The sequence below is a fragment of the Felis catus genome, chromosome B2 (assembly GCF_018350175.1).
Source record: "Felis catus isolate Fca126 chromosome B2, F.catus_Fca126_mat1.0, whole genome shotgun sequence".
NCBI lineage: Eukaryota > Metazoa > Chordata > Mammalia > Carnivora > Felidae > Felis > Felis catus.
In genome coordinates, this window is record NC_058372.1 from 40,881,682 (window position 1) to 40,894,850 (window position 13,169).

The following is a 13,169-nucleotide window of genomic DNA, read 5'->3' on the forward strand; positions in this document are numbered from 1 at the left end:
AGCAGGCTCCAGGCTCCTGGCTGTCAGTACAGAGCCCAACACGGGGCTCCAACTGTGAGATCATGACCTGAGCCAAAGTCAGAGGCTCAACTGACTGAGCCACCCAGGCGCCCCCAAAAAAGTTTTATTACATGTGTACAAAGGTCCAATAATGCAGTTGAGACTCAAAGAGTAACCAAGGCAAGCAGTTTTTCTACTTTTTAGACAAAGAGACAAGAAATCTCTGAGGAATTGATACGATAAAGAGACTTAACTCTGGGACTTCACTCAGTAAGGAATTCAAAACAGAATTTGGACTGGAGTAGTAAATTAGTGAAAAGTAACAAGGGTTGTTCATACATCCTTCTTGGCCCTGAATTCCATGTTTCTGGTGATGAGGATATCTCTCTGCCTCTTGGTACAGGGAGGGCACCTTTCACATGGGGGATTTATTTCCTGCTCTCAGGGAGCCAAGGAGGGTCAGAGTATCCTTGTACAAGCTGTTTTTTTAAGTAGTTTTAATCCAAAATAATCAGTATGCCATTGTGTTATTGGGGTGGCCTGCCCTTGGTCCCTACAGAATGCCATTAGATTTGACCCACAATCTGCCTTTTAAAAATGAATCCTCCTGGGGCACCTGGGTGGCTTGGTTGGTTAAGCATCTGACTTCAGCTCAGGTCATGATCTCACTGTGCATGAGTTAGAACCCCACATGGGGCTCTCTGCTGTCAACATGGAGCCCGCTTTGGATCTTCTGTCCCTCTCTGTCCCTGCCCCACCTCAGCTCGCATGTGCTTGCGCTCTCTCACTCTCTCTCTCAAAAATAAACATTTAAAAAAATTTTTCTTAACGAAATAAAAATGAATCCTCCCAGGGCACCTGGCTGGCTCAGTCAGTGGAGCGTGACTCTTGATCTCAGTGTTGTGAGTTCAAGCCCCATGTTGGGTGTGGAAATTACTTAAGAATAAAATCTTAGGAAAACAAACAAAAAAAAGAATCCTCCAAATAAATAAGAATCTCCTTACTTTTCTCTGGCCTCTAAAAAATTTTTTTTTAATTTTTTTAATGTTTATTTTTGAGAGAGAGTGCAAGGGGAAGGGGGGCAGAGAGAGAGGGAGACACAGATTCCAGAGTAGGCCCCAGGCTCTGAGCTGTCAGCACAGAGGCCGATGTGGGTCTCGAACTCATGAACTGTGAGAGCACAACCTGAGCTGAAGTTGGACACTTAACAGGCTGAGCCACTCAGGTGCCCCTAGGCTCTAAAATGTTTTTTTTTATTTAATGTTTTTTTTTTTTATTTTGGGGAGACAGAGAGACAGAGTGCAAGCAGGAGAGGGGCAGAGAGAGAGGGAGACACAGAATCCGAACCAGGCTCCAGGCTCCGAGCTGTCAGCACAGAGCCCGACGCGGGGCCCGAACCCATGAACTGTGAGATGGTGACCTGAACCGAAGTCAGACGCCCAACCGACTGAGCCACCCAGGCGCTCCTGAAATGTTTTAAATCAAATATCATTATCACAGTTCACGGAATATAAATTTTGGGGCGCCTGGGTGGCGCAGTCGGTTAAGCGTCCGACTTCAGCCAGGTCACGATCTCGCGGTCCGGGAGTTCGAGCCCCGCGTTAGGCTCTGGGCTGATGGCTCAGAGCCTGGAGCCTGTTTCCGATTCTGTGTCTCCCTCTCTCTCTGCCCCTCCCCCGTTCATGCTCTGTCTCTCTCTGTCCCAAAAATAAATAAACGTTGAAAAAATAAATAAATAAATAAGTAAATTTTACCCATACTTGCACCATCCTATAGAAGAAAAGTTTTTATTTCTCCAAGTTTCCTTCCAGCTCCGGTTCCTATTTGCATGCATCATTTATGTATAGTTATAACCATATGTCATATGCTAAATATGATTTTGTTTTTCTAATTGGCTTCCATTTAACATATCTGAAGTCCTTATCATTTGCTAGAGTCTTCAAAATAATATCTAATAAATGTTTTGTAACTTTGAGAATTTAGCTACTCTATTCCCCTACTGTTGGACTATTATTTTCCAGTGGCTTTATTTCCATTCCCCTAACTTCTTTTCCAGTTGTTAAAGGTTAAGGTTCTGCCTTGTGTCTGACGTGGCTCATGAAATTTCTAAAGAGAATAAATGATCCTTACACTCAGTCTGAAGGGAGCATCTGAAAGAAATGCTGTGTACTTAGGAGAATCCTCAAATCTTTCCAAAAAGGAAAAGAATGATGTAGGATATAATTCTATCTCTTTTTCTTAGAACTTGAAATCTCCTATTGCCTTTTGATGAGTTGGGCTTATGGATAAATCTTCCTACTTCGTCACAGCCCCCCAGACCTGCATGTCACCTTCACCCCCCTCTGTATTGTGCCTGCACAGCCAGTGTTTGTCGGATGGAGTCTTCTTTTTTTATTTATTTATTTATTTATTTTTAATGTTTATTTATTTTTGAGAGAGAGAGAAAGAGACACAGAGCACAAGCAGGGGAGGGGCAGAGAGAGAAGGAGACACAGAATCCAAAGCAGGCTCCAGGCTCCGAGCTGTCAGCACAGAGCCCGATGTAGGGCTCGAACTCACAAACTGTGAGATCATGACCTGAGCCAAAGTCAATGCTTAACCGACTGAGCCACCCAGGCGCCCCTGGAGTCTTCCTTTTAAATATTATTTTTAAACTTTTTTAGAGAGAGAGAGAGAGTGCAAGCAGGGGAGAGGGGAAGAGGGAGAGAAAGAATCTTAAGCAGGCTTCACACACAGCACGGGGCTCAATCCCACGACCCTAGGATCATGACCTGAGCCAAAATCAAAGTTGGACACTCCCATCAGGTGAGCCACCAGGCACCCCTGGAGTCTTCTTTGTACATTTCAAGGCTGTATCCCCTACATCTCGTATTTTGTGATTTGATGAAGAAATTCACATTTTGATTCTACAGATGTCATTAAAGCCCTATTTCACTTTTTCTCCTCTTCTGTAACAGCAGTCTGCTTCCGTGCCCTCAACCTCCTAAATCCTCATAAATTTCTCGTGTCATCCTGGGCTCCTCAAGGCTGGCACAGTCCAGTGCTCACTCATAGACCTGGTTCTTCCATACATCATTGTCCTTCCAAGCAGGTGTCATTTTGGAATCGTGTTGACCATTTGTTTTGTGGTCCTGGCAAAGTGCAGCTATAACTCCAGGTCCCCTTACATGTGTCTATAGGGACCGAAATGCCATCACCCAAAGACAGAAGTAATTGTATCTACTCCCACCCTGCCCTAAAGCCTCATTCCACAGCCCTCTGCTCCAAGGGAGAAACCAAGCTGATACTAGCATCTAATTTCTGTTTTCAGACTATTTCAGAGCAGTAATTAAAAAACTAGCTAAAGATAACACTAAGAGGGGTGCCTGGCTGGATCAGAACACTCTTGATCTTGGGGTTGTGAGTTTGAGCCCCAAGTTGGGTATAGAGATTACTTACATACATAAGTAAATAAACTTTAAAGAGAGAGAGAGAGAGACCACTAAGATATCAAGACAAAGTGGAGGTTTTGCCTGTTTGGTTTTCCCATTTGTCACCCACCAAGCAGCTACTTTTTCAAAGAGGTTTAAGCTTCTTGTCTGGAAGCCATGGTTACTTTCACAGGAAGCCCCCTCAAGTGCGGTGCTTGTGCGTGTTCCTGGACACGAAAGACTGGTTTGCTGGGCTCGGCTGGATTTGCACTTGACCCACTGGGGGTCTGCCGTATAGTTCTTCCTGTCTCATTCACTCATTAGTGTTCTTTTTGCTCCCATTCCCAGAGGGTTTTCAGGCTGATTTCTGTTGTTCCTTCAAACCTGATAAAGCTGCTCATGAGACACAGTTTGGCCGGAGTGACCAGCATGGCAGTAAAGCGCCCAGCTCTCTGCACCTGACAGCCAAGGCCCAAAACCGAGAACCGACGAATCATGACCAGTTTCATCTAGTGCCTAATCACATCGTGGTCTCCGCAGAAGGAAACGTTTCTAAAAAAACTGAATGCCTCGGCAGAGCACTGAAATTTGACAAAGTGGGCTTAGCACAGTACCGGAGTGCATCCGAAGAGAAAACAAGCCGGAGAGAGTCCACGAAGGCCAGCGAGTGCTCTCCCGGCCCCGAAGGGCACCGGAAAACCTCATCCAGACCAGATCACGGTACTGAGAGCAAACTCTCAAGCATCCTAGTAGATTCTCACTTGGAGATGACGTGTAACAATTCCTTCCAGGACAAAACTCTGAGGAATTCTCCAAAGAATGAAGTTTTACACACAGACATCATGAAAGGGTCGGGCGAGCCCCAGCCAGACCTCCAGCTCACTAAGAGTTTAGAAACAACATTTAAGAACATCTTGGAACTCAAAAAGGCTGGGCGGCAGCCCCAGAGTGACCCCACGGTTAGCGGCTCTGTTGAGTTAGATTTCCCCAACTTTTCTCCAATGGCTTCGCAGGAAAACTGCCTGGAAAAGTTCATCCCGGACCACAGTGAAGGCATTGTAGAAACCGACTCCATTTTAGAAGCAGCTGTAAATAGTATCTTAGAGTGTTAATAGCAGCAGCCCTCCCCCACCCCGCCCCGACACCCCGCCCCGGACAAGTTACATTCTTTCCTGGCAAAAGCAAATGGAAGTGTTCTCCTGTCTCCAGCCTGCTTGACCTTTCATCACAGGTTATTCTTTCTGATCTTCAATCCCATTCTTTGTTTAAGAGCAATACTCGTGGTGGTTACAGGGAGATCCTTTCGTGAAATTAATCCTTGTTAGAAAGCAGTCTGATAGGCCCTACACATTTCAAGTGTTACGAAAGTGCTTATAGTCATTTTCTTTGTGTGTTTGTTTACTTGTTTTATTATTACTATTTTTTTTTTTTTTTTAAAAAACACCATAACTCACTGAGATCACAGTACACTTGGCCCTCGGTAAAATTCTGACAATCATTAAGTCATTTGAAAAGAACAGACTTATTAAAGAAAATCAAACAGGACTGATAGAAGCTACTTTGTGAAAGAATGTCCCACTGCATCTCCAAATTTCGTTGTTTTGGGTTTGTTGTTGTTGTTGGAGGGGAGACCGCACGGTTGTCCCCCCCACCTCACCCCCCGCGCCCCGCCCCGGGCCACCTCTGAGCAGTAAGTTGCCGGCTGCTCCGCCAGGGACCCCACAGCCCCGAGGAAGCAGCCAGTAGCACACAAGCAGGGCATTCGCAGGGCTTCCTTGTTCATCGTCTGAGCGCTTTTCCGATGCTCCTGGAGCAAAACCTCATGCTTTTCGGCATACGCGTGTTGAGTTTCATCTAGGGAATGCTCTGTTCTTAGTTGCAACGGCACGACTTGAGAAAATTTTCACCAGGCTGAAATAAAGGAAAATGGAAACCAGTTAAGTGGCACAGTGTACAGGGGAGGCCGGGAGAGAGCCTTGAGGAGTATACTATGTATATATGTAAAAGCATATATATGTTAACTATTGAGAAAAAAAACAAGCGTTTTGCATTTTGTAATTGGATATAGTCAACGTATGCTGTACGTTTTTGTTGCTGGGTTTCCTTTCATTTAACCTCTCCGCACCCTCTCCCACAAATAGCCAAGCGTCCAAAGCACTTTCATTTGAAAACTGTGTTGTAATACTTCAGTTTAAACTCTAAGGGGACTTTGGCCTTGTTTATGCTTCTTGTCTGAGAACAGTAGTCACCCCCCGGCAGCAATCATTACCAAAACACAGACAAACCAAAGTTACCAGCCAGCCCCCCACTGAAAGAAAAGAGCTGAGACATGGGATTCCCACTTGAGAGCCAAAGGACACGCCCTGTCACGGTCTGTGTGTGGCCCGTGTTCCTATTAGTGACATGACTTACTGCTTTATTTATTTATATTTCTTTTCAGGGAGCTTTCCCCGTTTTCCTTCCTTGTGTTCGTGCCCCAGTTCATCCCATCTCGGCTGTTACCTTCATTCCCAGTGTCATTGTAACCAGCCCTTCTCTCCTGTCATTGGGAAAGCGACATAACGGTATTTCGTATGCACTCTGCCCCACGTGCGTGTGCATGTATCTGAGCTATTGAGATCAGGTCATTCTGGTGACAGTGTGGACCCACCCATTCTTCCTCCCATGTGCACTGCGCACTCTCTCATTTATCCTGTTGATCTCTCTGGCTTGAGGGGTTGCACCCACTGGTCTCCACTCTGACGCATTGCCAGCACCTGTTTCTGGCTGTTGCCAGAATGGGGATGACCCCATTGTCATCATGTTGGGCGCTTCTTTTCCAGATTGGCCTGCGTTGGAAAGGAAGGCTTCTGATTATTGGGAAACACGGCAACGGAAGACCCAGACTCTCTCCCTGCCCCTCTGTCCCTGCACTCAAAGAAACCTCTCTCAGCCAGCCAGCCTTCATAAAAGCGAAGTTCCTTCTCCCCACCCCCACCCGCCGGCCAATAGAACTTGGAAAATCTGGGCCATTTTAGGGTTCCCATTTTTTCCTTATTTGTGCCAACGTCCAAATTGCAGATTTCCCCTTTTTTCCTGTATTGTAACATATTAGAAGGATAAGTTGGTATTGCCAGTTGGAACTTTCTGTTTGGGCCGCCTGGGGTAACACCCTGCCCTGAACCCCATGATTTTGTAGGCTCTTCTTCTCTTAGGACTCATGCTCCCCTCATTCCTAGCAAGACTTAAAGGTGGTCCCTCCTAATCAAATTCTTCTCATGGTGGAACTTTCTACCCGGAAGCCTTCACGTAGGCTACTGATGAGTTACGTTAATTATTGCCAATCAGTGGAATTCTTAAAAGATAAGCTTCATGTACATTCATCACCTCCCTTTCTTCCCCATCCTGTCCTGCTACCCCAATCCCAGCCTTTCTGTATACCATCTCAAAGGGTCTTTTGAGCCCTAACACTTGTCTAGCAAATGGAGAGCCTAATTTACCAAAATGAAACTTGTAAATTTTTGTGTCCTTGTATGTAAGTTTACTTTCTATGGAGGAAAGATTCTAGATAATGACAAATGAAGATTACGAAATGTATTTTACTCCTGTGATTAGGTTTTGCGCACATGGGTCATAACTCGCATGTGGAGCCCCCTCTGGCTAAGGGCCAGAGGGCTCCGCCTCGGACGGCCAGCTTTGAGTTGTTCAGGTTCATTAGTCAAGGTTAATTTTTTAGGACTACTTGTACTCAGTAACAAAAATCATCATCTTTTTTTTTTTTTTCTGTTGTGGAAAAGTGTGCATTTGTTATTAAGCATTTGATTTTCTGTGTCCTTAAGTACTGCCTAAAGATAAAGCAAATTTTAAACTGGCAATTACGAAAAAGAACTATTTTAGCTCTGAAGAATTTAGTAGATTTTGTTAGATTAGGGAGGCCTTACAGACTGACTTGACTTATAGAGGATGCGTCACTCACTGTCAGTGTGGTGTGGGCTTTATTTGCTTAAATACCTTCATTTGTATAGTATGTCTCACTTGAAATTGCTTTGTATACATTTTGTAAAAATATTTATAAAATGTTTTGTAAAAAAAAGTATAACAAATCGCAGTTTATTTTGTTATGTTGGATAAATACTGTTAAAAGAAACCAGTCAGTAACTATATTGTTAATCCATGGTTAGGAAATGTTTAGTTGGAGATTACAAAATGAAACAACCATTGCAATACAGCCAAAGATTTGGGAAAAACGCGCAACTGTGATTGTCTTGATTTTGCAAATAGGAATGGCTCTTTTCCCAGAAGAAAAAGGTAAGTAAGCGTTCAGTAGGAGTTCTACTGAAATAGATTTACTGTTCCCAAACAGGAGCCTAACTAGTGAGGGGACAGGGTTTTCATTGACTGGCCTTTCCAAACAGTTCCAGATTCAACAGAGTTGGTCGGTGAGAAAGTTTAGTCATGTACTTGTCGGGCCTCCAGCCCTATTCTTGTCACGTGGGTCCTTAAGGATGTCATGTGGGACCTTTAGGAAGGAAGTAAAAATGGGGCCATTTGAGAAGTTAGATAAATGAGCCTGAATCTGCAGAAGGTTTCCTTCACTGTATTTATTTTGTTTCAGTTAAGGACAAGAAGGCTAAGGCATAGGTACAGAAAACTGTTTTACACAAGACTTACTCCAGGATTAACATGTTTCTTAAAATTTTTCACATATTTATTTATTTTGGAGACAGAGAGCATGAGCAGGGGAGGAGCAGAGAGAGAGAGGAAGACACAGAATCTGAAGCAGGCTCCAGGCTCTGAGCTGTCAGCACAGGGCCCGACACGGGGCTGGAACCCACAAACCAGGAGATCATGACCTGAGCCGAAGTCGGACACTTAACTGAGCCCCCCAAGCGCCAACTTTTTTTTTTTAATGTTTCAGACTTAACATGTTTCTCTTCGCACACATTTGACCAAACTACACTGAGAAATGCCTCTGTAACCTTAACTGTAAATTCTGAGGCGCTTCTGAGTTCTTGCCCTCAGAAGAGGGATGCTACCCAAATTGTTAGAGAAACTACCATAGGGTGAAATGTATTTCTGGGGTGAAGGTATAAGACTCCTTAAATTTTTCTTTGGGGCCTAGGATCCCTTATGCTTGAATTGTGCCCCACCCGCACTCCCACCCCCACCCCTAAAGCAGCAGTCAGGAAATCAAGATTCTGCATAATCCACATAGAAGCAGGACGTAATAAGAATAATTACTGCTAGAATAATTGCATCACTGGATGGATCCCTTCATGTCTTTTACGCACTGTTGCTCTGATGCCAAGATTCTCTTGCTAAGGACAAATGTGTGCCCAACATGATGTTCTTTCCCCTCTTCAGACCATTTGCAATGGGAGTGTCCCATGAATGAAGAAGGAAGGATGATCTGGCTGCTTGGTTCGGATCAGACTCTGTTCCCCAGGGGCTTGCCCAGAGGAAAGACCAGGCATCTTCTCTAAGGATGGTTAAAGCCCTCAGTCCTGTTTATGGGGGGCGGGGGGCTGTGTTCCAGGAAAGGGGCCAGTGGATTACTGGGGGCAAAGAGAAAAGGAAGAAAACAATCTGGGGGCACTGAAACAGATCGCTCAGACAACACTCTGGCTGTGCTGTCCTCAAGGGGCTAGGCCCTGGGTCCGGGCTCTGACTCTGCTTCACCATTGCCTCTATGCTCTCGGAGACAGAGTGAGGGCTCCTGGGTACCCAGCTGAAGGTGGACAGCATTTGCCACCATACATTTTTTGAGCAGTTTACAGGCACCAGGCTAGATGGATAATTCAGGTATGACCTCTACTCTCAAAGAGCCCACAGTCTAGAGAGGAAACAAGCACACAAATAATTGCATTACATTTGGGAAGTGACTGGAGTTCGGGAGAGAAGAAACCGGGGCTAAAATTCTTCCCGACCTACCACCTCGGTAAAGTTGTGATCTGTATTCCAGTGCCCTGCTTCTTAGTTCATCCTTAGTTACATTTGAGAAAAAGGTGTGATACTTTGTGCGGGAATGAAGATAAAGGCATTTTGTAATTATAGGGTTAAATATTATGGAGAAATCAGGAGCATTGTCATAGTATAAAGTGGATTCTGTAATATGAATCGTCTATGTTGCTGCCCATGAAAGGCCATTATAAGAAGCCCTAATCTGCATTTCTCACGGGCATATGCTGGAGCCTAGCCTTTGAAAACACTTGGAAAGGCATGAAGATCCTCGGAAAAAATCACTTGTGTGAAGGTCTGAGAAAGCAGTACCACAGAGTGGGCAGAAAGTGCTTTGGGCAGCAGAATCTAGAAATGGGTTCTAGTACCTCGTCTAACACATAATTAGATCTCTTAGTGCAACTTTCAGCCTCAACTTCCTTGCCTATGAACTGGGCAGATTTGTCCTGGTCCTCTACTTCCTGAGGTATAAAATGAGGTGTTACTGAAGAAGTATGGAAGGTGGGAGAAGCTAAGAGCCACTGTCCCTGAAATAATTCAGAAAAGGTTTGGTTTTTCTGTTTTGTTTTTGGTCTTACCCTCCTGCACACTATGTACTTCCTACTCTAGCTTGCCTGTGTCTATCCTGGACCCTCAAAGGCTGCTGGCCTTCACATGTTCTCTCCTTTTTCCTTCACACTTTTGCTGCCTTATGCTTGTGTTTCATCAGGATCAAAATCTGTTGGCCACGTTGTCTTCCCCAACTCCAGGCTCATCTGATCTCTTTCTCACCTGTGTCCTGGTAACCTCATGTCACTCTCTGAGGAAGCAACAAGGAAAGCTGGAAACATAACAAAAGTCAACTTCCTGAAGTCTCATAACTGTCCCTCAACTGTCCAAATAATCCCAGAGTGCAGACAATACAAAAGTAACCTATTGTGGAATATGCTGGGAAAAGAACCCTGGAGTCAATTCAGAGAGCCAGCAAAGGTTTGCCCTGAAAGGACTTTTTTTTTTTCTTTTTAATGTTTATTTTTGAGAAAGAGTGAGATAGAGTGTGAGCGGAGGAGGGGCACAGAGAGAGGGAGACACAGAATCCGAAGCAGGCTCCAGGCTCGGAGCCGTCAGCACAGAGCCCAATGTGGGGCTCAAATTCACGAACCGTGAGATCATGACCAAGCTGAAGTCAAACGCCCAACCCACTGAGCCACCCAGTCAGCCACCCAGTCTCTTTTGAGAGAGAGTGAGAAAGGGCACGTGCAAGGGTAAAGGGCAGAGAGAAAAGAAGAGAGAAAATCCAAAGCAGGCTCTGCACTGACAGCGGGGCTGAATCCCACGAACCATGAAATCATGACCTGAGCTGAAATCAAGAGTTGGGTGCTTAACCAACTGAGCCGCCCAGGCACCCCAGGAAAGACAAAGATTGAAGAAAAGACTGAAGAACCATTAGGCTTGAGAAAGACAGGAACACGGAAACTCCAGATCTTAGTAGGTGGAAATCCTTAAAGTCTTGCCCCAAACCTAGGATTCTTCCATTATCACTCTGCTCAAGATTCAAAACCCAAAGAAGTTTAGTGTCTCATGCCCCCTCCCACTAGGGAGATGGAAGGAGTTTAAAAGATCTTTCAGAGACACCCCTTCAACTTATGTATTGGGAGGACAAACATTTAGATTTGATACCCTACCCTACTCCATGATTGTACACGATGAAGTAGAGACCAGTCCACAAGAGAAATGGGATGCTGTTAGGAAATGGAAATGGTCATCAGCAAGTCAACAAAGAAGAAAAACACCATTAAGATTCCAGGACATGAAAACCTACCTCATTGCATATAGTTGCATAGTCTTAATCATTCCCAAAAGGGGCCTGTGACAACAGGCCATTCCCCATTCTCATTCGATATCCTCACTTCGAAATAAAAAGTCTTGTATCTTGCCTCACGCTGGGTCAATGCTCAGTAAACATGTATTCACTTAGTGAATAATTTTGGACTGAGGAGGCCTCTATCACTTTTCCTCTGCATCTTGTGGAATGATGGCTTTGGCACTGAGAATAAGTACTCTCTTAGCGCCATCTGCTGGCTTCGGAAAACCTATCCTGAATTGTGGCCTCCAAGTCTCTTTCAGCCACTGTTAATAGCCCTGAAATTCCTTCTCTCCTGCTACCCTCAGTACCAGAGGACCTACCTCTTATCTGTAGATAGAGAGTTACAAAATATTGACCTATTTTTGTTCTTTGATTACTATCTAATAAACGTTTTACACTTTGGTGACCCTTGTTTTTGCCTTTATACAAAGACACATGTGAAGTGCTAAGTTAGTGAGAAGGAGTCTCACACCAGTCTTTGATTCCAAAGACTATGTTGTCCTTCGACATTTATTCATCAGGTAATGAGCTCTGTGTACGGCACTCTCTCTCTGGTTCGATTAGTTACAGAGCACGTACCAATATGATGCTTTGAGGTTAGCTAAAAAGCACCTGCAGGTGCCCACTATTGTGACAGGAGCTGTAGCAGATGGAGAAGTATGAGATAAGTTCCCTGCCTTCATAGCACCCAATCTAATTAGGGACACAATAAGCCAAACAGTACAGGATAAAGTCTGCGGTGATGCCTGTAAGTACCGAGGGTCAAATAATGACGTTGGGATAAATATACATACTGTAGTAAACATGTGGCAATGCCTGAAGACATTTTTGTTTGTCACATCTGGGGCAGAGGTGCTACTGGCATGTAGGGGGATGCTGCTAAACGTCCCACAAAGCCCGCCATGATAGAGAATGATCTGGCCCCAAAGCCAGTAGTGCCGAGATTGAGAAACCTACGCTAGACCTTTAGGAACCGCCAGGAGCAAAGCAGCCATGGTCCCTGGCCTCCTAGTATCATGAAGAAATGTTAAAAATGTAATAATGGGATGAAGGAATTTAGAAAAAAGTAAAGAGACTAGAGTCTTGCTAAAGTGCAATCCAGACCTGAAGGATGACATCACTTTGAAGCATGTTAAAAAAGTGAGTATCAACTCCCCTCTCCCCTACAAACTGAATTTAAAATCTGCATTTTAGGGGCGCCTGGGTGGCTCAGTCTGTTAAGCATCAGACTTCAGCTCTGTTCATGTTCTCAGGGTTTGTGGGTTTGAGCCCCAAGTCAGGCGCTGTGCTGACAGCTCAGAGCCTAGATCCTGCTTCGGATTCTGTCTCCCTGTCTTTCTGTGCCCCTCACCGCGCCCCCCCCCCCCCCCCCCCCCGCCAAATAAACATTAAAAAAAATTTTTTTTTAATCTGCATTTTAACAAGACCACCAGGTGACTACTATGCATATTAGTGCTAGAGGCACTGCACTAGAGGTTTCCAGAATACAGGACGTCGGTTATTTTTGTTTCATGAAGACCAGGAAAAAAGGAAGCAAATTCCAGGTGGTGAGAGCTGTACGAGGCAAGATTCTGACATGACAAAGGAATTTCTGTTTTCGATTCAGCACTGATAACTAACCTAGTGTCTCCTGCTGCGTGTCCTACACTCAGACACTGTGCTAAGCGCTTTACATGGAACATTTCACATAATCCTCGCAACGCTATCGCGTAGGTCCACTTTATGGGTAAAGCAAACCACTGTACAGAGGGGAAATAACTTGCTCTGGGTCCTGCTGACGGAGCCAGGCTGACAGAACGGAAGCTGCACTCCTTACCATCCGAAATCATCCACAAACACCTCCACCCACACGTGAGAACCAAAGTCACAGGGGCCCCAGCTCTCGCCATCCAGCAAAAAGCCTCTCCCGCCAGACGGTCTCCCTTCCCGCACACGCGCAGCCGAAGGGAAGCGGAAGGAGAGGCGCGCCCTCCACA

General features: G+C 45.1%; 1 protein-coding gene and 1 long non-coding RNA gene across 8 annotated transcripts in view; one reads left to right on the plus strand and one right to left on the minus strand.

Moving 5' to 3' along the window:
• BICRAL (BICRA like chromatin remodeling complex associated protein) overlaps positions 1-7,643 on the plus strand; it is a 106,583-nt gene extending 98,940 nt beyond the window's left edge. For all 6 annotated transcript variants that reach the window (XM_023253982.2, XM_045057575.1, XM_019830596.3 and 3 more), the window contains one exon: positions 3,759-7,643. In XM_023253982.2, coding sequence (XP_023109750.1) covers positions 3,759-4,522 — 764 coding nt within the window. In that variant the 3' untranslated portion in view covers positions 4,523-7,643. The remainder of the gene's footprint in view (positions 1-3,758) is intronic.
• LOC123385370 lies at positions 4,848-13,140 on the minus strand. Of its 2 annotated transcripts, none has more exons than XR_006597782.1 (2): positions 13,010-13,140; positions 4,848-5,321 (listed from the first exon to the last, which is right to left on the minus strand). It is a non-coding gene; the product is annotated as an uncharacterized LOC123385370 (long non-coding RNA). The 2 variants fall into 2 exon arrangements; XR_006597783.1 differs by lacking the exon at positions 13,010-13,140 and adding an exon at positions 11,149-12,464.
• Positions 13,141-13,169: the final 29 nt, after the last annotated feature.